Source organism: Chiloscyllium punctatum, chromosome 40, assembly GCF_047496795.1.
Source record: "Chiloscyllium punctatum isolate Juve2018m chromosome 40, sChiPun1.3, whole genome shotgun sequence".
In the NCBI taxonomy this organism is placed as follows: Eukaryota; Metazoa; Chordata; class Chondrichthyes; order Orectolobiformes; family Hemiscylliidae; genus Chiloscyllium; species Chiloscyllium punctatum.
The window spans coordinates 72,185-99,112 of record NC_092778.1 but is presented as its reverse complement, the minus strand read 5'-3'; the positions used below and the strand labels follow the sequence as shown (position 1 = coordinate 99,112).

Genomic DNA, 26,928 nt, shown 5'->3' with positions numbered 1-26,928 from the left:
CTGAATCACGGGATTCTCTTAAGATAAACATGCAGGTTCAATGGCAGTTGGGAAGGCAAATGCAATGTTAACATTCATTTCAAGAGGACTAGGACACAAGAGCAGAGATGTATTGCTAAGGCTGTATAAGGCTCTGGTCAGACTGCATTTGGAATAATGTGAGCAGTTTTGGGCCACGTATCTAAAGAAAGATGTCCTAGGGTGGAGGGGTGGGGTGGGGGGGAAGGGGAAGGTGGTCCAGCGGAAGTTCACAGTGATGATCCCAGGAATGAAGGAGTTGTCATGTGAGGAGTAGTTGAGGATTCTGGGTCGATACTCAATGGAGTTTAGAAGCAAAGGGGGTATCTAATTAAAACTTACAGAATACTGAGAGGCCTGGACAGGTTGTATCTGGAGAAGGTGTTTCCACTAGTAGGAGAGACTACGACTCGACTGCACAAACTCAAAGAGAAGGAATAACCTTTCAGAATGAAGATAAGGAGGAATTTCTTCAGTCATAAGATGATGAACCTGTGGAACTCATTGCCACAGAAGATTGTGTGTTTTTAAAACAGAGCAACATAGGTTCTTGAATGGTAAGGGGATCAAGGATTACAGGGAGAAGGCAGGAGAATGGGTTTGAGAAACCTATTAGCCATGATAAAATTTTATGGGCCGAATAGCCTAATTCTGTTCCTATATCTTATGGTCTTATGTCATGCTCCCTTTGTAGCTTGCTAGAGGCATGAAAGGTTCTAGGACACATGTCTTCTATGTTAATGCCAGAATGTTATCACAGCCCATTGTCTTTGCAATATCCAGTACCTCCTACCATCTCTTGATATGCCCTAGTTTGGAATATACACACTTCCAAGATGGCAAGGTGGGTATTGTACAAGGGCACTATCACCATCCATATTTTGATGTAAACCAACAATGGCTCCACCATGAAGAGTTCCAGCTGCAGCAAGTTCTCCTCCTCAAAGACCTTGAAGAATATCAAGGTTCATGATATTGTTGACGTTCTTGAAGGTTATGAAGAAAGTATAGTGCATTGATGTGTCTCCCTCTCCATTTCTACCTGAATAGTATTCTGGACCCCTCTGGGGCATGACTGGCCGTAGTTGACACCTTCCTGACCATGGTCTCTTCCTTGAAAATGAGTTGAAGCCTTACCTGCAATGAATAGGTCTTGTTGTAAAGGTTTGTCACAGGAACATCAGCTCCGTCTATTGTACAGTCACTATACGGACTGCTCAGCCTCTTCAATACAGTCTAAATAAAACAGTAAAACACGACTGTTTGGAAAACAGTGTAGTCCCTAGAAATTTCAGAAAGAGGTAAATTACAGTCAACAAAACCATCGTCACTTAGTATATGCTTGTGCAGTTTTTTCTTAAACATGTGTCAATGCACTAGAGAGAATTTAGCATGATTTGGCAAGCCTCTGTACACCAGGTGAATTAATCATATCACTTAACATGGAGTGGTTACAGCATAGAAGGAGGCCATTCAGCCTGGTGTCTCCAGACCAAAACTGAATGATCTAATATAAGAAGTGTGACTGCTTCTTGAAGCAAGCATCCAGGTAACTTCTCCCTTTCCTAATGTAGCTCAATGTCTGTAGTTTGGACTCAGCTCCTCACCTCAGATGAACCAATGTTTTATAAAGGTTCACCATAGCTTTGCTTTCTTTTGCATTCTATGTCTTTATTTAGAAATCCCAACTTTAATTGCATTAAAAAGATGCACAATCATAAACCAAGAACATCAGGTCCTACAAGTCTTAAAATAAGCACCACAGAAGAGAATTCATGCAGCAATGATGTGATTGTGAGACACTAATGTAAGTGGTGAAACCTTTGTTTTAAATTTTATTTTGCTTCTTCTCATTCTTATAACCAAAATATATTGCTTCAAACTCTCCTGCATTAAATTTTATCTGTTACGTGCCCAACCATTTCACTGGTCTGTCCACGTCCTCTTGAAATCTGTTACTATCCACCTCAATGCTTCTAATGTTTTGTACCATCTGCAGAGTTTGAAACTGTACCCAGCGTAGGTCATTAATACATTTCAAAATAAGCAATGGTCCTAATACTGACAGATAAGGAACTCCACAAATACTTTCCATCAGTCTGAAAAACAACATTTCATCACTACTCTGTTTCCTGTCTCTCAACCAAATCCGTATCTATGTTGCCACTATCCCCTTTAGTCCATGGGTGTGAACTTTGCTGTCAAGCCTGCTTTGTAACATTTTATCAAAGGTCAGCTGGAATTTGTAACCACATCAACCACGTAACCCTCAGCAATCACACCTCTTCTCTGTTTGTCCATCAAAAAACTGAATCTCAGTCAAGCAAACAAGTATATTCATTTTCCCACCCCTTCTCTCTCTCCGTCCAAAGCACATCTATTCAGTCCATTTATGCTGGCTGCATTTCTGTATTCCATTCTGGAAAGCTACTTGGTAAAAGATAGCACTGGAGGTAATTTAATTAAAGAATTAAACATTACAGCATCAACTAAACTCAACCACCTCCAGTTTCAGTGCCTTTTGAAAGTGTATCTTTTTAAAAGATATGCTGAGGTGAAACCATAGATTCTGCCCATCACTGACAATCAAACACAATTAAAATACAATTAACACTCTATAGGAATTCCATAACATCTTCTCTGTCTCACTCCAATTCTTAATCCTAACGTACAACATTTTTAAATTGCAGCACAACAGTTTTATCCATTCCTTTAAAAATCTTTGGTCAGATAAGCTCAAACTTTGGATTCTGATGAAGAGTCGTATATGGTTCAAAATTTTGACTCAGTTCCTCTCTCCATAGATCCTGCAGGAATTGCTGAGTTGTTCCAACTTTTCCAGTTTTTAGTAACCTCAAAATCTCCCCTTTTTTCTCTGAATGAAACAGCCCTGACCTTGTAGCCATGAGATTTGCTGAGACACCTGTCAATGTGGAATTATAGACATATGTAAGACTGCTCTGTCATTCAATAAGATCATGGCTGATCTGTTTGTGATCATCAGCTCTCGTATGATATTTAATTCCCAACCCTCCTGGACAAAGCTCCAATTTGTTGCTTTACCATTTCGAGGCCCATAGCTGTCTCCGTTGCTGTCTGTACTTCGATTCCCATGTCTTCCACAAAGGGCTCTTCATTCTGATCATGAATGACAATTGTTGCCCCCATTGAGGTGACCAGAAATGGATTATATTCATTTTCATCCAAGTGCAAAATCATTTTCAGGCCTGGGAGAGAGGAAAGAAAGATATGTGTTTACACAGCATATATGATAATTTAAGGACATCTCATGCCTCGGGTGACTGTCTGTGTGGAGTTTGCACATTCTCCCCATGTCTATATGGGTTTCCTCCAGTGCCCTGGTTTCCTCTCTCAGTCCAAAGTTGTGCAGGTTATGTGGATTGGCCATGCCAAAAATTTCCTGGATAAGCAGGTTAGGTGGGTTAGCCCTGGTAAAATATCCCAATGTGGGATTATATGGATTTGTTTGGTATGGGCGAAATACTACTTGGTTGGTAAGTGTAAGCTTATTGGGTCTTTATACACTGTAGGGAGTCTGTGACCCCCAAATTGCTATATAAGCAATGAACAATAGTGACAGTTGTATAATATAGGAAATACAGCAGTCAATTTGTGTATAGCAAGTTGTCACAACAGAAATGACCAGATCATTTAGTTTAGGACATAGGAGAAAGTGAGGACTGCAGATGCTGGAGATCAGAGCTGAAAATGTGTTGCTGGAAAAGCGCAGCAGGTCAGGCAGCATCCAAGGAGCAGGAGAATCGACGTTTCGGGCATGAGACCTTCTTCAGGAATGAGGAGTGTGACAAGCAGGCTAGGATAAAAGGTAGGGAGGAGGGACTTGGGGGACGGGCGTTGGAAATGCAATAGGTGGAAGGAGGCTGAGGTGAGGGTGATAGGCTGGAGTGGGGGTTGGGGTGGAGAGGTCAGGAAGAAGATTGCAGGTTAGGAAGGTGGTGCTGAGTTCGAGGGTTGGGACTGAGACAAGGTGGGGGGAGGGGAAATTAGGAAACTGGAGAAATCTGAGTTCATCCCTTGTGGTTGGAGGGTTCCAAGGTGGAAGATGAGGCGTTCTTCCTCCAGCCGTTGTGTTGCCATGGTCTAGCGATGAAGGAGTCCAAGGACCTGCATGTCCTTGGTGGAGTGGGAGGGGGAGTTGAAGTGTTGAGCCACGGGGTGGTTGGATTGGTTGGTCCGGGTGTCCCAGAGATGTCCTCTGAAACGTTCCGCAAGTAGGCGGCCTGTCTCCCCAATATAGAGGAGACCACATTAGGTGCAGTGGATGCAGTAAATGATGTGTGTGGAGGTGCAGGTGAATTTGTAGCGGATATGGAAGGATCCCTTGGGGCCTTGGAGGGAAGTAATGGGGGAGGTGTGGGCGCAAGTTTTGCATTTCTTGCGGTTGCAGGGGAAGGTGCCAGGAGTGGAGGTTGGGTTGGTGGGGGGTCGGGTTGGTGGGGGGTCTGTATCGGCGCTGCCTCGTGCTTCCACGAGGCGGTTGAACAGTTCATCCACTTTACCAACACCTTCCACTCCGACCTCAAATTTACCTGGACCATCTCAGACTCCTCCCTCCCCTTCCTAGACTTCTCCATTTTGATCTCGGGTGACCGAATGCCTTATCTTCACCATGGACATCCAGTCCCTGTACACCTCCATCCCCCATCACAAAGGACTCAAAGCCCGCCACTTCTTCCTTTCCCACCGAACCAATCAGTACCCTTCCACTGACACCCTCCTTCGACTGACTGAACTGGTCCTCACTGAACAACTTCTCTTTCCAATCCTCCTACTTCCTCCAAACCAAAGGAGTATCCATGGGCACCCACATGGGCCCCAGCTATGCCTGCCTCTTCGTAGGATATGTGGTCTAGTCCATCTTCCGCAGCTACACTGGCACCACCTCCCACCTTTTCCTCCGCTACATCGATGACTGTATCGGCGCTGCCTCGTGCTTCCACGCGCGGTTGAACAGTTCATCCACTTTACCAACACCTTCCACTCCGACCTCAAATTTACCTGGACCATCTCAGACTCCTCCCTCCCCTTCCTAGACTTCTCCATTTTGATCTCGGGTGACCGAATCAACACAGACATTTACTATAAATCGACTGACTCCCACAGCTACCTAGACTACACCTCCTCCCACCCTGCCCCCTGTAAAAATGCCATCCCATATTCCCGATTCCTTCATCTCCGCCGCATCTGCTCCCAGGAGGACCAGTTCCAATACCGAACAACCCAGATGGCCTCCTTCTTCAAAGACCGCAATTTCCCCCAGACGTGATCGATGATGCTCTCCACCGCATCTCCTCCACTTCCCGCTCCTCCGCCCTTGAGCCCTGCCCCTCTAATCACCACCAGGACAGAACCCCACTGGTCCTCACCTACCACCCTACCAACCTCCATATACGTCATATAATCCGTCGTCATTTCCACCACCTCCAAACGGACCCCACCACCAGGGGTATATTTCCCTCCCCTCCCCTATCAGCGTTCCGTGACTCCCTTGTCAGGTCCACACCCCCCACCAACCCAACCTCCACTCCCGGCACCTTCCCCTGCAACCGCAAGAAATGCAAAACTTGCGCCCACACCTCCCCCCTTACTTCCTTCCAAGGCCCCAAGGGATCCTTCCATATCCGCCACAAATTCACCTGCACCTCCACACACATCATTTATTGCATCCGCTGCACCCGATGTGGCCTCCTCTATACTGGGGAGGCAGGCCGTCTACTTGTGGAACGTTTCAGAGAACACCTCTGGGACACCCGGACCAACCAACCCAACCACCCTGTGGCTCAACACTTCATTTTGATCTCGGGTGACCGAATCAACATGGACATTTACTATAAACTGACTGACTCCCACAGCTACCTAGACTACACCTCCTCCCACCCTGCCCCCTGTAAAAACGCCATCCCATATTCCCAATTCCTCCCACTCCCACACCACCAAGGACATGCAGGTCCTTGGACTCCTCCATCGCCAGACCATAGCAACACGACGGCTGGAGGAAGAACGCCTCATCTTCTGCCTAGGAACCCTCCAACCACAAGGGATGAACTCAGATTTCTCCAGTTTCCTCATTTCCCCTCCCCCATCTTGTCTCAGTCCCAACCCTCGAACTCAGCACCACCTTCCTAACCTGTAATCTTCTTCCTGACCTCTCCGCGTCCCCACCCCCCGCTCTGTCCTATCACCTTCACCTTAACCTCCTTCCACCTATCGCATTTCCAATGCCCCTCCCCCAAGTCCCTCCTCCCTACCTTTTATCTTAGCCTGCTTGGCACACTCTCCTCATTCCTGAAGAAGGGCTCATGCCCGAAACGTCGATTCTCCTGCTCCTTGGATGCTGCCTGACCTGCTGCGCTTTTCCAGCAACACATTTTCAGCTATTTTAGACAGAGAACATTACAGCACAGTACAGGCCCCTTCGGCCCTCAATGTTGCGTCAACGTGTGGTACTAATCTGAAGCTCTCTATCCTATAGTATTCCATTCTCATCCATATGTTTATCTAATGTCCATCTAAATTCCCTTAAAGTTGGCAAGCCTACTACTGTTGCAGGCAGTGCGTTCCACGACCCTACTGCTCTCTGATTAAAGAAACTACCCCTGACATTTGTTCTATATCTATCAGCCCTCAATATAAAGCTGTGTCCCCTCGTGCTAGCGATTGCCAACCAAGGATAAAGGCTTAGTTGAGGAATAAATATTGGCAAGGACCTCTGGAAGAACTCCATTGCTGTTCTTTGATTTGTGCCATGTGGTCTTGTATATTCATCTGAAAGGAGTTTGGTTTAACATTTCATCTGAAACACAGTGCTGCCAGCAGTTTAGCACTCCTTCAATACTGGATTGTCGGGATTAGGTTCTCAAATTGGGAGGGGTGCCTGAACTCATGAGCTTCCAACAAAGAGGACAATAGAGGTGCCTACTGAGCCATGGCTGATTGCCCAATCCTCCTGAAAATTGGTAACGAAAGGACAAGCATTTAAAGAATAAAAGGAGAGGTTGAAGAAATGTCTTATATAGAGGATATGGAATGTTCAACTGGAAACATTTGAGGGGAGCAAACTTTATATGAACCTTTGAAAGCAAATTGGATAAATGCTTGGGAAAGAAAACTCAGGTACTGGGGAAATTGGAGTTATTTCAAAGAGCCATCCATCACAGGCACAATGGGTCAAATTATCACCTTCTGTGCTGCCCAGTTGTGTAATTTTAGTTCCTGAGTGCAATCATGGATCTATCGAGTGGGACAGTGTGTTTCATGTAAAGTTGAAACTGTTGATAGGAGGATAATGGGTATAGAAGAGAATAGCACCTCATATGGCTGGGATGCTTATCAGTCAGTTTGAGATGGATGTCAGTCAGAGATTTTGATCGATATCAGTCAGATTTTACTTCATGCAAGATGAAGTCTGTCTTGATGGTCATCTACTTTGTGGTTATAATCATTAGCAAAACTTAGGAAACAAATTGAAATTGCTGGAGGAGAAGGAAGAAAAATAAAGAGAAATATGACATGCAAAATGAATGATATAAGATTTCGTTTCTTGATAGCTTCAGTGAGTTAATCCATATGCTAATTGAGCTATTCAAGTTGTGAAAGATCCAGAATTAAGCCCTGATGTACATTGTTAGCTGGTAGTGGACTGTAACAAAAAGGCCATGATGTGGAGGAGCCAGTGTTGGACTAGGGTTGGCAAAGTTATAAATAATACAACACCAAGTTATAGTCCAACACGTTTATTTTAAAGTACAAGCTTTTGGAGCAATTAAACTCCATCTGCCACTTCTCAGCCCATTGGCCCATCTGGTCCAGATCCTGTTGTAATCGGAGGTAACCCTCTTCCCTGTCCACTACACCTCCAATTTTGGTGTCATCTGCAAACTTACTAACTATACCTCTTATGCTCACATCCAAATCATTTATGTAAATGACAAAAAGTAGAGAGCCCAGCACCGATCCTTGTGGCACTCCACTGGTCACTCTTAGCAGAACTTATACACTTAATGGTAAGGTACTAGGGAGTGTCGCTGAACAAAGAGACCTTGGAGCGTAGGTTCATAGCTCCTTGAAAGTGGAGTCACAGGTAGATAGGATAGTGAAGGCGGCGTTTGGTATGCTTTCCTTTATTGGTCAGAGTATTGAGTACAGGAGTTGGGAGGTCATGTTGCAGCTGTACAGGACATTGGTTAGGCCACTGTTGGAATATTGCGTTCAATTCTGGTCTCCTTCCTATTGGAAAGATGTTGTGAAACTTGAAAGGGTTTAGAAAAAATTTACAAGGATGTTGCCAGTGTTGGAGGATTTGAGCTACATGGAGAGGCTGAACAGGCTAGGGCTGTTTTCCCTCGAGTGTCGGAGGCTGAGGAGTGACCTTATAGAGGTTTACAAAATTATGAGGGGCATGGATAGGATAAATAGGCAAAGTCTTTTCCCTGGGGTCGGGGAGTCCAGAACTAGAGGGCATAGGTTTAGGATGAGAGGGGAAAGATATAAAAGAGATCTAAGGGGCAACTTTTTCACACAGAGGGTGGTACGTGTATGGAATGAGCTGCCAGAGGAAGTGGTGGAGGCTGGTACAACTGCAACATTTAAGAGGCATTTGGATGGGTATATGAATAGGAAGGGTTTGGAGGGATATGGGCCGGGTGCTAGCAGGTGGGACTAGATTGGATTGGGATATCTGGTCGGCATGGACGGATTGGACCGAAGGGTCTGTTTCCATGCTGTACATCTCCACGATTCTATGATGATGCAGGATCATAGGACACAAAATTTATGGTAAAAGATTAAAGTGTCATTCAACATGCAAAGTAATGAACAAACCTAGATTGCAGTTAAATCTTTAATCACTTAGAATGGGAATGCAGCTTTAGAGTGATTAATATGTAAATCCCAGAACTCATTTCAAGTCACATTCTTGAAATAACTTAAGCTTTTGTGAAAAAAAAGGTGACATCTCAGCTCACAAAATGCATTAAAGGTGTGAGGTTGGAGTCTGTCTAACTGCCTACAGATTATGTGCTTTTTGAACAAAATAGAATGCAGCATAACAATGCAGAGTCGAACAGAAGCTGACAGCCAAGGTCGGTACCTATGAAGATGGCCTCAACCAGGATCTTGGGTTCATGTCACACTACAGGTGTCCCCACTACACTCTACACTCTCACACGTACACTCATGCATAAGCACACATACATATACACTCTTACACACAATCACACTCACACATATCCGCTCTCAACCACACTGTCTCTCAGACACACACATACACCCACACTCATATTCACGTGCACATCCTCTCACAGGCATATCTCCATCACACTCATGCACACACTCTATCAAGCAAGTGCACGCACACACACACACAACGCATACAAGTCTATAGAATGAATTTGCATTTGCAGATTTATTTTGTTTTGTTCAAAAAGAACACAATTTATAGGCAATCAGTCCATGTGACATTTTATAAATTCTTACTTTGAAAATAGAACCAGTCTGACCCAAGGCTGGGATACAGACAGACGCTAACCTCACACCTTTAATGCATTGCCAGCGCTAAGGTGTCACTTTTTAAAAATAAAAGCTTAAGTTATCTCGGGAATATGACTTGAAATGAGTTCTGGAATTTACATATTAATCACTCAAAACCTACATCCCCATTCTAAGTGATTAAAGACCTAACAGCAATCTAGGTTTGTTCAATACATCATATCAGTTATATGACAATTTTACCTTTTACTATAAGTTGTGTCCTTTGATCCTGCCCCACTAGCTACTTGAGCAGTGCTCCGAAAACTTGTGCTTTGAAATAAACTGTTGGACTGTAACCTCAAGTTGTGTGACTTTAACTTTGTAACAAAAAAGGGACCAGAATAAAGGGTAGGCTGCACCTGGGGCCCAGAATAAAATCTGTATCCACGGGCTAGTGTAAGGTGCAATCCACACCCAGGGATTCAAGAGTGATGGATAGGCCACACCTATATTAAAGGTTAGGCTGCTCCCAGGGTCCAGAGTAAAGGATCTAAGTTTTCATCTTAATGAGCTGGGACCTCTTGCAACATTGCATGCTAAGGGAAGTGTGCTACAGTACATCTGAATTGCTCAGCTTGAGCTGAGACACATTAGTACCTGTGATTGTAGTGTGTTTATGTAAAGCTGTGATAAAAGTTCATTGAATTCCTCACAAACTATGTGACCCATTTCTCATCCTTATGATATGGACTTAATAACTGTATTACAGTATAATAGTGACAGACCATCAGTTTATCAAGTCACCTTACTCTCAGCCACATAGAGGGGTCAGAGTAAAGGATTGGCCCATCCAGGGGGCCAGAGTATATTGCACTACGAGAGTTAAATGGAACTCCCGAAGTTCAGTTTTCGCTTTAATCTTTAACATTGCCTCTCTGTCGGAGGTAGATATTTTTTAATGTCTGCTTTTTTTTTACCATTTTCACTGCCACCAATGATGGTCTGGAGAATGCTGCCATTCTCTCCACTGTTGAAGGTGAAACAGTTTCCGTGCAGGGGATGGTGCATTAGGCTGAAGTTCCTGCATTAAGGACAGACAGAGACACAAACCTTAGTAGCTGAACAAGGCAGTGCAGTCATTGGAAAGAAAGGACAAATGCTGTCACTTAGCTAACATGTGTTTGGCTTCAGAATGTCTGTCATTACTGTTCCTCTGATTGCAGCACTTCCTCATTATCACCCCTCTAGTATTGCTGCACCCACTCCGTACAGCTCCACTGACAATGCAGAGCTCCTCAGTAGCATCTCTCTATCTCTGAAACACTCCCTCAGTGCTGCCCTCCAACAAGGCAGCACTCCCTCAGTGATGCCACTCTAATAGTGCAGCACCATCTGATAGGCTCCCTCAGTGCTTCCCTTCCAAATGTGCATCATTCTGTCATTATTATCCTCCCACAGTGCAGCACTCCCTCCATCCTGCTGCTTTGATAATTTAACATTTTCTCATTCATGTCCTCTGTTGTGTGCCTTCAATACAGTCCTACAGTGCAGCATTCCCTCAATATTGCAGCTCCCACAATACAATGCGCTCTCAATATTGCTCCTGTGACAGTGCAGCTCTCCCACAGCATTACCCTTTAGCAGTACTGTTGCCAGAGCAAAAGGGATGTTAGCCCGGAGAGAGCTTTGAACTCGTGACTACAACCAGTGGCTAGAGCACTGTCAATTTAGCTAAGGTTTAATAATTAATAAGATGTAGTTACATAAATCTCAATACATTAACCTTGAATCACATGGTAGTCCATCAAACCGACAGCTGAATATGAGGTCATCAGCGGAGTAACCCATCTGCAGTTTCTTTTCATGAGGCACCTGTGCCATGATATTGAGATAGTGCAGTCGGTACCATTCCTGAATGGCCGTTATGCCTGAGCTGAATGTGTATATAATGCAGGTAGAGTTTTCATTATTGTCATTGTCGCACTGTCACCATAGAGAGGGAAAGAAGAGAAATGTTATCACTAAGAGAGACAGCGTCACGAAGGCACAAGGTCATTGCCATTTGCACTCTTCATTGATAGCTCAGTAGGTCAATACCCATCCTCTTGATAGAGTCAGCACCAGTCCACATGCTCTGGTCAGTGTCAGTTCACTCACTCCTGCCAGTGCCAATCCACTCCCTCTAATCAGTGCCAGCCCACTAATACAAAGTCCATTCATTCTAGTCAGTGCCAGTGCACTTGTTATGGTCAGCACCAGACCCACTCTGTCTAGGAAGTGCTAGCTTGCGTGCTCCTGTCAGCGTCAATTCATTTAATTCCAGTTTACCAGACCTGCCGGTGCCAACCCATTTAGTCCAAACAACACCAGTCCACTTGCTCTAAACACTGCCAGTCCATTCACCCTGTGAATGTCTATCAACTTACCTCAGTCAGTGCCAGTCCATTTGCTCTGGTCAGTGCCAGGTGAATCATCACCAGTCTGCTCAGTTCATTAAATGCCAGTCCACTCATGCAATTCAATGCCGATCTACTCACTTCAGTTGGTGCCTCCTGTTCACTCTGGTCAGTGGCAGTCTAGCCAAATATGTCAATGCCTGTCAATTCACTCTGGTCAGTGGCAGTATGCTTGATCTAGTCAGTGGCAGTCTACTAATTTAGGTCAGGTCTAATCTACTCTCTCAAGGTCAGATCTTGGCCTAGTGTTTTTGTCAGAATCAGCCTGCTCACTATGGTCAGTGCCAGGCTGTTTACTCTGGTCATTTGGGCCACTCAATACAAAGGATGCCATCTTCCTTCTGACCCCTTCATTGAGCTTTGTTTCACAACCCCCTCCACTCCCATGTTATCTTTGGGCCCAAAGGAGCTTAATTAGAAGCTGGGAGACTGGAAGTGGAACTCACCAGATGGAAGCCAACCAGTTTGGTTCTATCCTGTGTGTTGATGCTCTCAAAGGACTCGATTTTCACCGTACCATTAATCCTGTGCCGTTTCTTGGTGATGAGATCAGATACGATGCTGTACTCTTGGGTAACCAACTCGATCCACATCAATGGAATATTTGGGAACAGGATGTCATCTTGGTTATTTGCAGCAAGCTGGTGGAGAGCATTCACATGACTGTTGTTAGGATTATCAATTAAGCGGTAAAGCTCGTTTATGGCCATCAGAGTGTCCTGGTCTAGTTTCTCAAAGAGATGTCTTGTTGCATTGTTTCTGTGAAGAGACATGAGCAAACCCAGAATGAATAGGAATCACTGGGCCAATAAATTTCAAGATCTATCATGCTTAGCTTCCATTATCCTTGGAGATGACAGTGGAGTTGTTAAAGATTGATAATGATTAATCCCCACCAATTAGATGCCTGACAGTCCCAAATATGAACTGAGGGTCACACAGCATTGCCCTTTGATGGGAAGGATTACTGCTTGTCACTGCCCACTCAGGTGTTTTCCCTTTTGAGAATTGGATCAGTGTGTGACTGTGACTCTGTGTGTGAACACATGCAAGGACTGTTCCTGTTGCTGCTTGGGGCCTGCCTCACTGCTGCTGCCTGGGACTTGCCTTGGGGCCCCTCCCCAGGACCTCCACCATTGCTGCTGTTGTTGCCTGGGGCCCGCCTCCACCGCCGCTGCCTTGGACTCAGTTTTGGGGCTTCCTGGGACTTGCCTGGGGACCCTCCCCAACAGGCCTGCCCCCCACCACTGCTGCAGCCAAGGAACTGCCCAGGACTTGCCAGAGGCCCGCCTCCACCACTGCTGCTGCCAGAGGCCCAACACAACGTACAGCAGCAGAGTATGACGAGCCCGAAGGTCGCAGGGCCCAGCTGCACCTATGCCGGGGTAGCCGCTGCCTTAGGCTCGGCTGTCCCGACCCCGGCCGCAACCCAAACCCCCTTCAGGCACCTTACCAAACCCCTGGGGGTAAAGGCCTATCCCCACCCTAACACGACCATCGAGGCCTGCAGCAAGGCCATGGCTAGTGTGGTCGGCCCACTGGCCATTGTCGCTGCGTCCCAAATGTACGGGAAGGCCGTATTTTTCCTGAAGACCGAGCAGGCGGTCCACCTGGCCGTGGAGAGGGGGCTGACTGTGGGCGGGACACATTTCCCCGTCGACCCTCTGGAGGTTACGGCCCAGAGGGTCGTGATCTTCAACATCCCGCCCTTCATTGCCAGCGAGCTCCTTCTCCCCCACCTCACCACCTTTGGGGGAGATCTGGTCAGGGATCCAACCGCTCCTGCTCGGTCTCAAGGACCCCGCCCTCCGGCACGTCTACTCCTTCCGTTGCCAGGTGTTTATTTGCCTGGCCCGGGAGGAGGTCACGGAGGGCTCATTTACCCTCCTCCACGAGGGCGTGGCCTACCGCGCCTTCTGGACGGTGGACAGTGTGCGGTGCCACCTGTGCCATGAGGTGGGGCACATTAGGAAAAACTGCCCCACCCAGAAGGCTGCCCAGCCCTCGCCCACGGCTGCCGGTGGTGCCGCCGTGCCCACTCCCCCTCCCCCAAAGTAATCACCACAGGCCCCGGCACCGGAGCCTGAGCCGGAGGCTTCCGATCCTCCAGCCTCTGGCAGGGAGGGGGGTGAGCGTCCAGCCGGCCGGAAGGCGCTCAGGAAGGCGCGACGCGTCAGGCCCGCCCACGGGGAGACCACCCTATCCCCATCCCCGACACCCAGCCCACGACCTGCCCCGCCCCGGCACGACAATGCCCTTGCGGCCGTGCCAGCGTCGCCCCGGCGCGGGAACCCTGACCCCCAAACCCCCGAACCCGTACCTGACCCTGACCCCACATCTACCCCCCACCCCGATGGAGAAACCCCTGGGGCTGCGACGCCTGCCCCAGGCACTGCAACACCTGGCCCCGGGGACCCCGAGCCCGAGCCCGAGCCCCGCCCCACCCTGGCACTAACCTGGGGGGGGGGACCACCGCTGCCCAATCTCCCGCAGCGACCGTGTCTCCGGGCCCCGGAGAGGGAACTGGGCCCCTGCCCCGCCTGCCATCACCTGATAAACCAGGGGCGGGGCAGGAAGTGACACAGCTGACCCTCCCCACCCGGGCCATGCCCCCTGCCTTCCCCCAGCCAATCATATTCCGGGAAAGGCTGGGGGGAGGGGCCTCAGGCCCCATGACCACCAAGGCGGGCGGGGAGGGAAAGGCCCATAAATCCCCCCCTGTCTTTCTGGGGAAGAGGGGCTGGCCCTTGGAGGGGAGAGACAGTCCTGCAGCGCGCCGGCGGCGCTGCCCCTCTCCAGGGGACGGGCCCAAGGGACCCCACAACGATCCTGCACCGCGGCCTGACCTGCCCAATAACAACGACGAGGGCCCCTTTACTGGGTCGCCGAGCGGCGGTAGGTGTTATCCCCGCTCCTCCCTCCCAGACTGTTTTTCCGGGGGCCTTGGCCCTGGGGGATGACCTTTTCCTGGGGGACGATCTTTTCCACGAGGAGCCAGACGTCCCGGTGTCGGGAGAGGAGCGGGGCCCCGAGCCTCTGCCGCCCGACGACCCGAACTCGGGGCGTTCCGGGACAGGGTGCGCCGAGGAAGGTACCGCCGGTGACCCTGGGGGTGGGGTCGCCGGGGGTTCGAGGCCGGTTGGCGGCGCCGGACCAGCCCCCATCCTCTCGGTGGGAGAGGGGTCGGCGACCGAGGGCGACCTCCAGGAGGAGGGTTCGGGATCGGTGGCGGACACCGGGGACGACGCGGACTCTGTCTGCAGTGACATTTTTGAGTCCCAGGTGCCCCCCGCCGATCTCCCCCCTCATCCCCCTCGAGGAACTCCGGGAATTTGTCGAGGAAACTCGAGGTCGCCGGGATAGAGCCCAACTGGCGCTCGACCGCTGGAGCTCTTTTGAAAAAGTTTATTGGTCGGCCCACGCTGCTCGCCAGGCGCCTGGGCTCGACGTCAACGAGCGAAAGCGAGTCAGGAACTTCCTGGGGGCACTCCTGGTGAGGGCGAGGGACTCCTGCGCCCCTCCCTCGTCCTCCCAGTAATTGTATTTGTTTTTAAACTGTACTGGTGGTGGTAGCACAACGCTTCCGACATGGAGACGACTATAGCCAGCCTCAACATCAACGGCAGCAGGGAGTCACAGCGCAGATTCCAGACCCCCTCGGTCCTTCGGGACGGGAGGTATGCGGTGTGCTTCCTGCAAGAAACCCACACTACCCCGGGAGACGAAGCCACCTGGCTCCTGGAGTGGCGAGGGGGGGTCTACATGAGTTACCTCACCCGCAGATCTGGCAGGTGGCTATCCTGTTGGCCCCGCATTTTCAGCCGGAGATCTTGGGGGTCAGGGAGCCGGTGCCAGGCCGTTTGCTTCACCTGACGGTTCGGCTGGGGGGCGCGGTGCTTCACTTGGTGAACGTATACGCTCCCCTGGCCGGGCCGAGGCAAGCGAGCTTCTTCCAAGAACTGTCCGCTCATCTCGCTTCCATCGATGAGAACCAGTGCGTCGTCCTCGGGGGAGATTTTAACTGCGTCCTCGAGGGCAGGGACCACGGCGGTGCCCGCACTGGCTGTGCGTCGGGGAAGAGGTTGGGGGACTTGGTCAAGTCCTTCGACCTGGTGGACGTCTGGCGGACTCTCCATCCCGACTCCATCGCCTTCACCTTCGTGAGGCCTGGGGTCGGAGCGTCCAGAATCGACCGCCTGTACGTTTCGCGGGCGTACGCCTCCTGTTTTCCGAAGGCCTCCACGCGGCAGGTGTCGTGCACGGACCATCACCTGGTGTGGGCGGAACTCCTTCCGTTCGGCGCCAGGCTCGGCTCCGCGTACTGGCACTTTAACAACCTGCTGCTGGAGGACGAGCGGTTCCGGGACTCGTTTCGTCGTTTCTGGGCCGGCTGGAGAAGGAAGCGGGGAAGCTTCCCCTCCCTGAGGCTATGGTGGGACGTGGGCAAGGCTCACGTCCGCGTCTTCTGTCAGGAGTACGCGAGGGGGTCGACCAAGAGGCGGAAATCCAGGATCGTGGAGTTGGAGAGGGAGATGCTCGACCTGGAGTCACGCCTCGGTCAGCCCGACGCGGACCCGGCCCTGCGCGGGGTGTACGAAGAGAAGAAGGCCGCGCTCCGGGACCTGCAGCTCGTCGGGGCTCGGGGCGCGTACGTGAGGTCGCGGATCCAGCTCCTCCAGGACCTGGACCGCGGCTCCCCCTTCTTCTACTCGCTGGAAAAAAGGCGCGGCACCCGTCAGCAGCTCCTTGTGCTGCTGGCCGACGACGGGTCCCTCGTCTCGGATCCGGAGGGCGTCAGGGCCCACGTCCGAAACTATTACACGGCTCTGTTCTCTCCGGATCCGTCCAGCGAGGACGCTCGCAGAGTTCTGTGGGAGGACCTGCCGCAGCTCGGCCCGGAGGACGCCGGAAGGCTCGACGCTCCCGTCACTTTAGAGGAGCTGACCGGCGCCCTCGACCGGCTCTCGAGGGGCAAAACCCCGGGGCTGGACGGGCTGACTGTGGAGTTCTTCAGGGCGTTCTGGGACGTCCTGGGGAACGACTACGCACAGGTCCTGGGGGAGTGTCTAAATGCCGGACAGCTGCCCCTTTCTTGGCGCAGGGCGGTCATCGTCCTGCTGCCGAAGAAGGGGGACCTTCGTTCTTTGAAGAACTGGCGTCCGGTCTCCCTCCTCAGCACGGATTACAAAATCTTCGCCAGGGTGTTGTCTTCTCGCCTGGCTTCCGTGCTGGCCCACATGATTCACCCGGACCAGTCCTACACGGTCCCGGGCCGGAGGATACACGACAACGTCCACCTGGTCCGGGACCTGATCCATTTCTGTCGACGGGCTGGTCTGCCGAGCGCCTTCCTGTCTCTCGACCAGGAGAAGGCGCTCGACAGGGTCGATCACGAGTACCTGCTCGGGACTCTGCGGGCGTTCGGGTTCGGGACGCGGTTCGTCGCCCGGATCCGACTTTTGTACGCCGCCGCAGAGTGTCTGGTTAAAGTTAACGGGTCCCTGACGGCGCCCCTTCGCTTCGGGAGAGGAGTGCGTCAAGGCTGCCCCCTGTCCGGCCAGCTGTATTCCCTGTGCGTGGAGCCTTTCCTGCGCCTCTTGCGGAGGAGGTTGTCGGGGCTGGTTCTGCGCGGCGCGGGCACGGGGGTGGTCCTCTCGGCCTACGCCGACGACGTGCTCCTCACTTTCACCGACCCGGCTGACCTGGGGAGGATGCGCGAGTGCCAGGCCGTGTACTCGGCGGCGTCTTCCGCCAGGATCAACTGGGCCAAGTGTTCCGGACTACTGGTCGGTCCGTGGCAGGTGGACTCTCTGCCGGAGAAGTTACGGGGGTTCAGCTGGAGTACCACCCATCTCCTCTACCTGGGGGTCTACCTCAGCCCGGCTGAGGAATCCTGGCCGGCCAACTGGCAGGAGCTGGAGGCCAAAGTCTCGGCTCGCCTAGGCCGCTGGACAGGACTGCTCCGAGTGCTATCTTACAGGAGTCGAGTGCTGGTCATAAACCAGCTGGTGGCCGCCATGCTGTGGTACCGGCTGGTCACTTTGGTCCCTCCTCCTGGCTTTGTCGCTGACATCCAGAGAACGTTGGTCGACTTCTTCTGGGACAAAAAGATGCACTGGGTCGCCGCGCAGGTTCTGAGTCTCCCTATCGAGGAGGGCGGTCAGTCGCTGGTGTGCGTCCGCACCCAGGTCGCGACGTTCCGCCTTCAGACCTTGCGGCGATACCTTTACGCGAGCCTCCTCCTAGGTGGTGCGCCCTGGCGACGTATTTTTTCCGCCAGGTGCGTAACCTCAACTACGACACGCAGCTCCTGTTCGTCGACCGTGACGGTTTGGAGGTCGACCTCAAGGTGCTGCCTGTCTTTTACCAGGACCTGATCACTGTCTGGAACATGGTCGAATCGCGTCGTGCCTACCCTCCGGCTGGAGTAGCGGCTGTCGTCAGGGAGCCGTTGCTCAGGAATCCGCACCTCCGTACTCGCGGGTTCGAGTGGCTGTCGGAGGTGAGGGCCGTGGCAGCGAGGGCGACCAGGATCGGGGACGTGCTGGGTGCCGGGGGCCTGGGCTGGACTCTGCCGCAGGACATAGCGAGCAGGGCAGTGGTAGACGTCCGGTACGTGGCCACCGCCATCCGACGCCTTAAAACGGCGGTGCTCGGACCCGACGTAGTGCACCAGTTGGAGGACGCTCAGGTGTGCGGTGGGATCCCGTCCGCGCTCACCCCTGCCTGGACGGAATTTCACATTGGCCCCAAGGTCCCGTACTTCCCGCGGGAGCCTGTGCCCCACAACCTGAGCCGCCTCCGGAATTTTAATTTTGTGTCTTTTAAGGATATAAAAAGGAAGGCCCTGTATCGACTGCTGCTGCACACCGTCCACCTCTTTTCCCTCATCCACCGTCCGGACACGCCTTGGCGTGCCCATTTGCCACCAGGCGGTGGAGATCCCCAGTGGAGGGCTCTCTACGCGGGAGTCCTCCCCCTTTTTCTCGGGGATCTGGGGTGGAGGGTGCTGCACGCAGCAGTCCCCTGCAACCGCAGATTGCGGTGGTTCTCTGACTCCTAGCCCAATGGCTTGTTCTGTGGTGCTGTGGAGTCCGTGGACCATCTGTATATTGGGTGTGGCCGTTTGCACTCTCTTTTTTTTTGATTTTTCTCAAAAACCTCCTCTGCTTTTGGTTGCACTTCTGTCTCACGCTCCTGATCTTCGGGCACCCGGTACGCAGGAGGGAGGGCAGGTCTGAAGACCTCCTCGTGGGTCTGCTCCTGGGCCTGACCAAACTGGCCATAAATAGGTCCAGGCAGCGGGCAGTGGAGGGGGTCGTTAGGGCCAACTACTTGCCCCTCTTCCGTGGTTGCGTTAGGGCCCGTGTGTCCTTGGAGAAGGAGCACATGGTCTTCACCAACACCCTGGAGTTGTTCAGGGAGTGGAGTGCATTATTTTCCCCCTCCAACTCTATTTTGATTTAATCCCTACCCTCCCCTTCACTGATCACAGTGTGCTTGTCACTGGCCACTCGCGTTTTTTCCTATCTTCCTGCTGGTGGAAATTGAATAAAGATTTGTGCACTTTGTGTCTCTCACTGTGTCTCACACCTGCGCGCGTGTGCACACACACACGCACACCCCATAGGCACTGGCACCAAAAAAAAAGCACTACTGCAGTTAGGCGGTAGTGTGGGGGTTAAAAAGGGCCTCTTTGTGAAGGCCATTGCTTTAAAAAAAATGTACGGAGGGTCACGCAGTATTGTCCTTTGATGCGAAGGGCACTGTTTGTCACTGGCCACTCGGGTGTTTTCCTATCTTCCTGGTGGTGGCAATTTGAATAAAGATTTGTGCACCTTGTGTGCCTCTCACTGTGTCTCACACCTACACACACGCACACAACATGGGTGCTGGGGAAAAAGATAAGCACTACCACAGTTAGGCGGTAGTGTGGGGGTAAGAGGAAACAAAAGAAAAAAATGAACTGAGGGAAACCCTGTTGATGAAAAGCTTTAGGAACCATAGGTACAAAATCACTTATTCCTACAAAGTTCTGTTGCATTCACTACATGACTAATATAAAACTACCCAGATACTGTATTCCATATTATTGTTTTCCCAAATAAATTTATTTATTTCGCTTTTAAAAGTATTAACACTAAAATCTATAAATTGACCTCTCAGTCACTAATTGCTCACATTATCTGTCCAGAAATGTTATTGAATGAATTATTACACCTGTGGCCTGTTGACTCTCTCAAGCAGATGTAAAGGTCACATTCTATTAGTTTGGAGATGAAGAAGGGGCTTCTCTCACTTTTGTGGCTAAATTTATTCCTCGATCAATGCCACTGAAGCATATTACCTATCAATTCCTCATTATTTTTAGGAGCATGCTGTGTTCCAAATTAGCTATTGCATTTCCTACACAAATGACACCATTTCCAATATAGTTCAATGCATATAAACCACTTTTGGGTGGTCCTGAGATTGAGAAAGATGCTACATAAATGGGAGGTTAGACAGATGCTGGGATCCACAGAGAGTGTGGAGTTAGTGAAAGGCTGAAGATTGAGAATTGATGACCTGCAGATTATGGATCATAAATACTGACCTGTATGGGTTCATGTTGCAGATGGTAACAGCTGGGAAGGTGATTTCCTGAAATTGGACAGTGATGGTGACAGAGGCAGTGTAGTAAGAAATGATGAGTAAGGCACACTGCCAGATGATGATGCCCACCGCACTCAATGTCAGAATCATCCAAGCTGCCCTCCGCAGACGGCCTTGCGATACCACAATCCTGCGGCAGCCGTGGGTGTTGGTGTGGTAGCAGTACCATCGCAGCAACTCAAAGATGCTTGCTGCCTGTGGTCCTGTCACCGGCAGCTTCTCTTTGATCTTCTCTTTCAGTCGCTTTCTCCCTGATTCCATGGTATTTCTGCTGTGGGTCCTTGACACAGGAAGAGGTTTCATAGAAACTTGACATGACCATTTAGAGACATAGAGCTTCACAGCACAGAAGCAGACATAGAACATAGAATGCTACAGTGCAGTACAGGCCCTTCAGCCCTCGATGTTGCACCAACCTGTGAAATTAATCTGATGCCCATCTAACCTACACCGTTCCATTATTATTCATATATATGTCCAATGCCATTTAAATGCCCTTAACATTGGCGAGCCTACTACTGTTTCAGGCAGGTCATTCCAAGTCCCTACTACTCTCTGAGTAAAGAAACTACCCCTGATATCTGTCCTAAATCTATCACCCCTCAATTTAAAGTTATGTCTCCTTGTGTTAATCTTCACCATCTGAGGAAAAAGGCTCTCACCGTCCACCCAATCTAACCCTCTGATTATCTTGTATGTCTTGATTAAGTCGCCTCTCAACCTCTCCTCTTCAGTGAAAACAGCCTCAGTTCCCTCAGCCTTTCCTTATAAGACCTTCCTTCATACCAGGAAACACCCTAGCAAATCTCTTCTGAACCCTTTCTAAAGCTTCCACATCCTTCCTATAATGTGGTGACAAGAACTGCATGCAGTACTCCAGGTGTGCCTTACCAGTGTCTTGTACAGCTGAAGCATGACCTTGAGGCTTCAAAACTCAATCCCTCTACCAATAAATGCCAACACACCATATGCCTTCTTAACAACCCTATCAACCTGGGTGGCAACTTTCAGGGATTTATGCACCTGGACACTAAGATCTCTCTGCCATGTATACTGATAAGAATTTTACCATTAGCCCAGTACCCTGCATTCCTGAAACAGAGGAACCTCAATTATTTGAATATCAATTATCCGAATATCAAATTATCTGAAGGAGATCTTGAGGTCTCGATAAAAATGTTACATCAAAGACGTTTTTTTAACAGTGATCACGTCTTTTTGTTTACAGTGATTAAACAGGCACTGTCTCCAAATGACTGACCTTCCGCCCTCTCTCTCTCCCCATACTTTCCCTGGAGTTCTACAGAGGGGTGTACCCTAAACCCACCCCCACCCCCACCCCCATATAATCTCTCCAACATTGTCCTGTACAGGGTAAAGGTGGAACCTGTCAAAACGTTGCAGTAAAACGTTGTGTGTGTGCTATTTGGAGGTTTACCCCACGAAGGCAGCAGCAGTCTGCTTGTTGTTGGTGTCCAGTCTGGCTGCCCTGGAGAGGGGGCAGGGGTGGACAAGGGGCACACGGGGTAGTAGGTGGGAGCAGTGTTGGACTGGGTTGGGGGTGTGTGGGTGGGCGGTGTTGGATGGGGTGTGGGGCGGTGTTGGACGGGGTTGGGGGTCGGGCAGGGGGCGGGGGCTCGAGCGTGGTGTGCTGTTGTCTCATCTCCTGAACGGGGAGTAGACTTTAAAAACTCCAAGCCCCAGAGGAAAGGCATTTAATCGATTAACCGAATAATCAATTATCCAAACAAAATAGTGCCTGTCCATCTCATTCGGATAATCAAGGTTCTTCCGTATTTCTTCCGAAGTGAACTACCTCACACTTTTCCACATTAAACTCCATTTGCCACTTCTCTGCCCAGATCTGCATCTTATCTATGTCCCTCTGTAACCCACAACATCCTTCGGCACTATCCACAATTCTGCCTACCTTAGTGTCATCTGTAAATTTACTAACCCATCCTTCTACACCCACATCCAGATCATTTATAAAAATGACAAACAGCAGTGGCCCCAAAACAGATCCTTGCAGCACACCACTGGTAACTGTTCCAGGATGAACATTTCCCATCAACCACCACCCTCTGTATTCTTTCAGCTAGCCAATTTCTGATCAAATTCACTACATCACCTTCAATCTCGAAATTCCATATTTTGTGCAATAGCCTACCATGTGGAACCTTATCAAATGCCTTACTGAAGTCCATATACACCCCATCAATCACTTTACCTTCATCCACCTGTTTTGTCACCTTCTCAAAAAGCTCAATAAGGTTAGTTAGTTAAGCACAATCTACCCTTCACAAAACCCTGTTGACTATCTCTAATCAAATTATTCTTTTCCAGATGATTATAAATACTTTCCCTTATAATCTTTTCCGACACCTTATCCACAACTGAAGTAAGGCTCACTGGCCTATAATTATCAGGGTTGTCCTGACTCCCCTTCTTAAACAAGGGAACATTTGCTGTCTTCCAGTCTTCTGACACTACTCCTGTCGACAATGACGACATAAAGATCAAAGCCAAAGGCTCTGCAATCTCCTCCCTGGCTTCCCAGGGAATCTGAGGATAAATCCCATCCGGCCCAGGGATCTTATCTATTTTCAGATCTTCCAAATTGCTAAAACCTCATCATTGTCAACTGTAATCCCTAATCTTGTAGCCTCTATCTCTGTATTCTCACTAACATTGCCCTTTTCTAATGTGAATACTGATGAAAAGTATTCATTAAGTGCTTCCCCTATGTCCTCAGATTTCACACACAACTTCCCACTGCTATCTTTGATTGGCTTGAATTTTACTCTACTCATCCTTTTATTCCTAATGTACCAATAGAAGGCCTTAGGATTTTGCTTGATCCTATCTGCCAACAACTTCTCATGTCCCCTCCTGGCTCTTCTTAGACCTCTCTTTAGATCTTTTCTGGCTAACTTATAACTCTCAAGCCTCTAACTGAGCCTTCACACCTCATCTCACATAAGCCTTCTTCTTCCTCTTGTCAAGAGCTTCAACTTCTTTAGTAAACCATGGCTCTCTCTCTCTCGACAACTACTGCCCTGCCTGATAGATAAATACTTATCAAGGACCTGCAGTAGCTGTTCCTTGAATAAGTTCCACATTTCAAGTGTGTCTATCCCTTGCAGTTTCCTCCCTCATCCTATGCATCCCATATCTTGCCTAATCCCATCATAATTGCCTATCCCTGCCCTTCGGTCCGACTCGTCCATGCTAACCAGATATCCTAAATTAATCTAGTCCCATTTGCCAGCATTTGGCCCATCTCGCTCCAAACCCTTCCTATTCATATACCCATACAGATGCCTTTTAAATGTTGTAATTGAACCAACCTCCACCATTACCTCTGACAAATCATTCCATACACGCACCACTCTCTACATGAAAAGTTGCCACATAGGTCCCTGTTAAATCTTTCCCCTCTCACCCTAAACACATGTTGTCTAGTTTTGGACTTCCCTATCTTGGAGGGAAGGCCTTGCATATTCACCCTATCCATGCCCCTCATAATTTTATAAATTTCTATAAGGTCACCCTCCAGTGTCCGACACTCCAGGGAAAATAGTCCTAGCCTATTCAGCCTCTCCCTATAGCTCAAACCTTCCAACCCTGGCAACACTGTTGTGCCCTGTCCTCTTCATCTCCCCTGGCAGCCCTTCCATACCTTCTCATCTATCCTATGCTTCCCTCCCATCCTCTTCATGCCTCACATCCATCTCCCTTTTTCCATGCCTTTGCTCTCATCCCTCTCCCACATGCCCCATCTCCCATCTGTAACTCATCCATCTTTCCATCTTCTCCCCCACTCCTTTTTCCCACTTCTCCCTTATGCCATCTTTCCTGGTTCTTCCCTCTGTCCTCCAACATATCCCAAATCTCTCCACCCCATAGCCTCTCCCCAAGAATGGGGGCATTTGTGAGTCCACACCTTGAACACCGTGTGCAATTTTAGTCTCCTTATTTAAGAAGGATTAAACATCTTTGAACGGATTCAAAGGAACTTTACCAGACTGATACCTGGAGTGAGCGGGTAAGCTTATGGGGAAGGTTGGACAGGCTGGGCATGTTTCCTCTGGAGCTCCAGAGAGTCAGGGGGTGACTTGGTTGAAGTGATAAACTTAAATGGTCTTGACAAGGTCAACATGGGAAGAATGTTTCTTCTTGTGGATCAGCCCAGAAATAGGGGGCACTGTTTCAAAATTGGGGGTTTCCCTTTCAGGACAGAGATGAGCAGATTTGTTTTCTCCCTCTCAGATCATTGGGTGATGGGAGTCTCTACCTCTGAATGCAATAGAAGTGGCGTCATTCAATATTCTTCAGATGGAGGTGTGTCGACCCTTGTTAGGCAGGAAATAAAAGGTTTTTAAGGGAATGTGGAATTCTAAACACCCACAGAACGAATGTTGCTGAATGATGAAATGGCTTAAGGGGCAGAATGGTTTACTTCTATTTCTATTTTGTATCTTTGTAATAGAAATGCATCCACACCCCATTGCTTTGCTTAAATGGAAAATAAATAGCAAGGACATTGTAAATCCAGTTTTAATCCAACTTGCCAGGGGGAGAAAGGAATAGTTTGAGGTTGAAATTATTGAGGTCACTGATGAGTGAAATCAGTTAAATTATAAAATGTGTGTCTGACCTCAAAAATAATGAGCACGACCCCTATAGTCAAGTAGCTGTCTCAGGCTCAAGTCTGTCAGCTATTTTTCGAGTTACAGCCAGCAACTGGATAATAATGCTCACATTGAAGAGAAAAGCCAGTCTTCCTGCTCTGGTCCTGGGCTTGGAGAATGTACAACCAAGTACAATTCATAAATATGACCTATACTTTGGGGCACATGAAATAAATCAGTTCTGACAGTGTTGTGATCAGAGTAGGGTGGGAGTAGGGGTGTAGGTTGGGGGAGTGTAGATAGAGAAGGTAATTGCAGTTAAAATTGAAAACAGTTATGAACTCCTTTAATGGAAGATAGATATTTGTACATAAACACAGACTTTAATTTTTTTAAAAAAAGATTTGTCTCTTTTGAAGTGACTCGAGTTGTACTTACCAGCAACACAGGGAATTAGTAAGTGAGGACTCACTAACTCCAACTTTCTAAAGGATTTGGGGGATTTAGTACTCCCTCTCACAACTGAAAGATATTTGAAGTGCATTTTTACCTAAGCTTGTTTAGGGTTGCCACTTAAACAAGGAACACAATGAGACTCAAAACATTAAAACAAATTGTACAACTTACCAGAAAATGCCCTGTCTCATAGCAATCTCATTAAAATCCACTTTAAAAGGTTCGGGTGTAATGAGGGTGTAGGGAAACAATTTCAATCAAACATGATAGTTAACATTAAAAAGATATTTAAATCAACACTCCAATGAGATTTTATTTAGATTATCTACTTAACGATACTTAGCTTTATGACGGATTACATTACTGTATAACTGGGGATTATTCACACAAAGAAAAACTTGAACATACCTGTTTGAGGTGTGAGAGAAACAGAGCAGTTGTTTAAGGTGAATCCTGGAAGCTGGGAATGCAGAATCCTGAGGCTGTGTGTGTTTGTGGTTTGTCAATTTGGACAGTCTGATTTGACTGCCAGTTCTTGCTGTAGAGACCCACCCCCAGCTGAAGAGACTGTTCCAGGACTCAGAGTGACACCTTCTGGTACAAACCCTGGTCAATGACCTAACAACACTTATTCTACATACAAACGAACTGGGCCCTTTGTACAGGGCACATCAATAAATTGAAGAAAGCTGGGAGACCAAACTAATCATCAGTTGAAGAAATGAGAATATAGCAGAAAATATAAAGCAACAGATTTATAAGGGAATAGGAACCATTGCAAAGTGAGCATTTATTAGCCAACCTTAACTGCTAAAAGAGATTGGTGATACAATTGAGGGACTCGTTCTACCACTTCAGGGAACAGTAAAGAGTCCAGGTTGTACCTGTCTTTTTAATGTAAAACAGGCATAAAATGCACCAACGTAGAAGTGGGAGTACTCAATGCTCAGTCTGCATAGGTGTTGATCTGACTGCTAGATTTGTGGGAGGATAAGGTTTTAAGCATCCTGGATAGCCATATTGTGCTGGGGGTGAAACACATTATAACTGAATGAGATCTATTACTGTTATGATGCCAGCTGGTGTTATTAGTGGATAAGTTAGATCCTGGATTGAAATTGGCTTGATAGATCATATACTGGTTTTCTTAATTTAACAAGGGTGGTACTTTAATGAAACAAAAGTACACAATACTGCAG

The 26,928-nt window shown here is 48.9% G+C and overlaps 1 protein-coding gene across 1 annotated transcript in view; it reads right to left on the bottom strand.

Annotated features, from left to right (window-relative positions):
- The window catches only part of LOC140464259 (epithelial sodium channel subunit gamma-like), a 39,962-nt gene extending 13,734 nt beyond the window's left edge, over positions 1-26,228 (bottom strand). Inside the window, exons 1-7 of the mRNA XM_072559093.1 lie at positions 26,138-26,228; positions 20,581-20,919; positions 12,431-12,743; positions 11,312-11,511; positions 10,506-10,609; positions 3,082-3,245; positions 1,156-1,254 (exon numbers count right to left, since the gene is read on the bottom strand). Of these exons, the coding sequence (XP_072415194.1) occupies positions 1,156-1,254; positions 3,082-3,245; positions 10,506-10,609; positions 11,312-11,511; positions 12,431-12,743; positions 20,581-20,900 (1,200 nt within the window). The 5' untranslated portion in view covers positions 20,901-20,919; positions 26,138-26,228. The remainder of the gene's footprint in view (positions 1-1,155; positions 1,255-3,081; positions 3,246-10,505; positions 10,610-11,311; positions 11,512-12,430; positions 12,744-20,580; positions 20,920-26,137) is intronic.
- Positions 26,229-26,928: the final 700 nt, after the last annotated feature.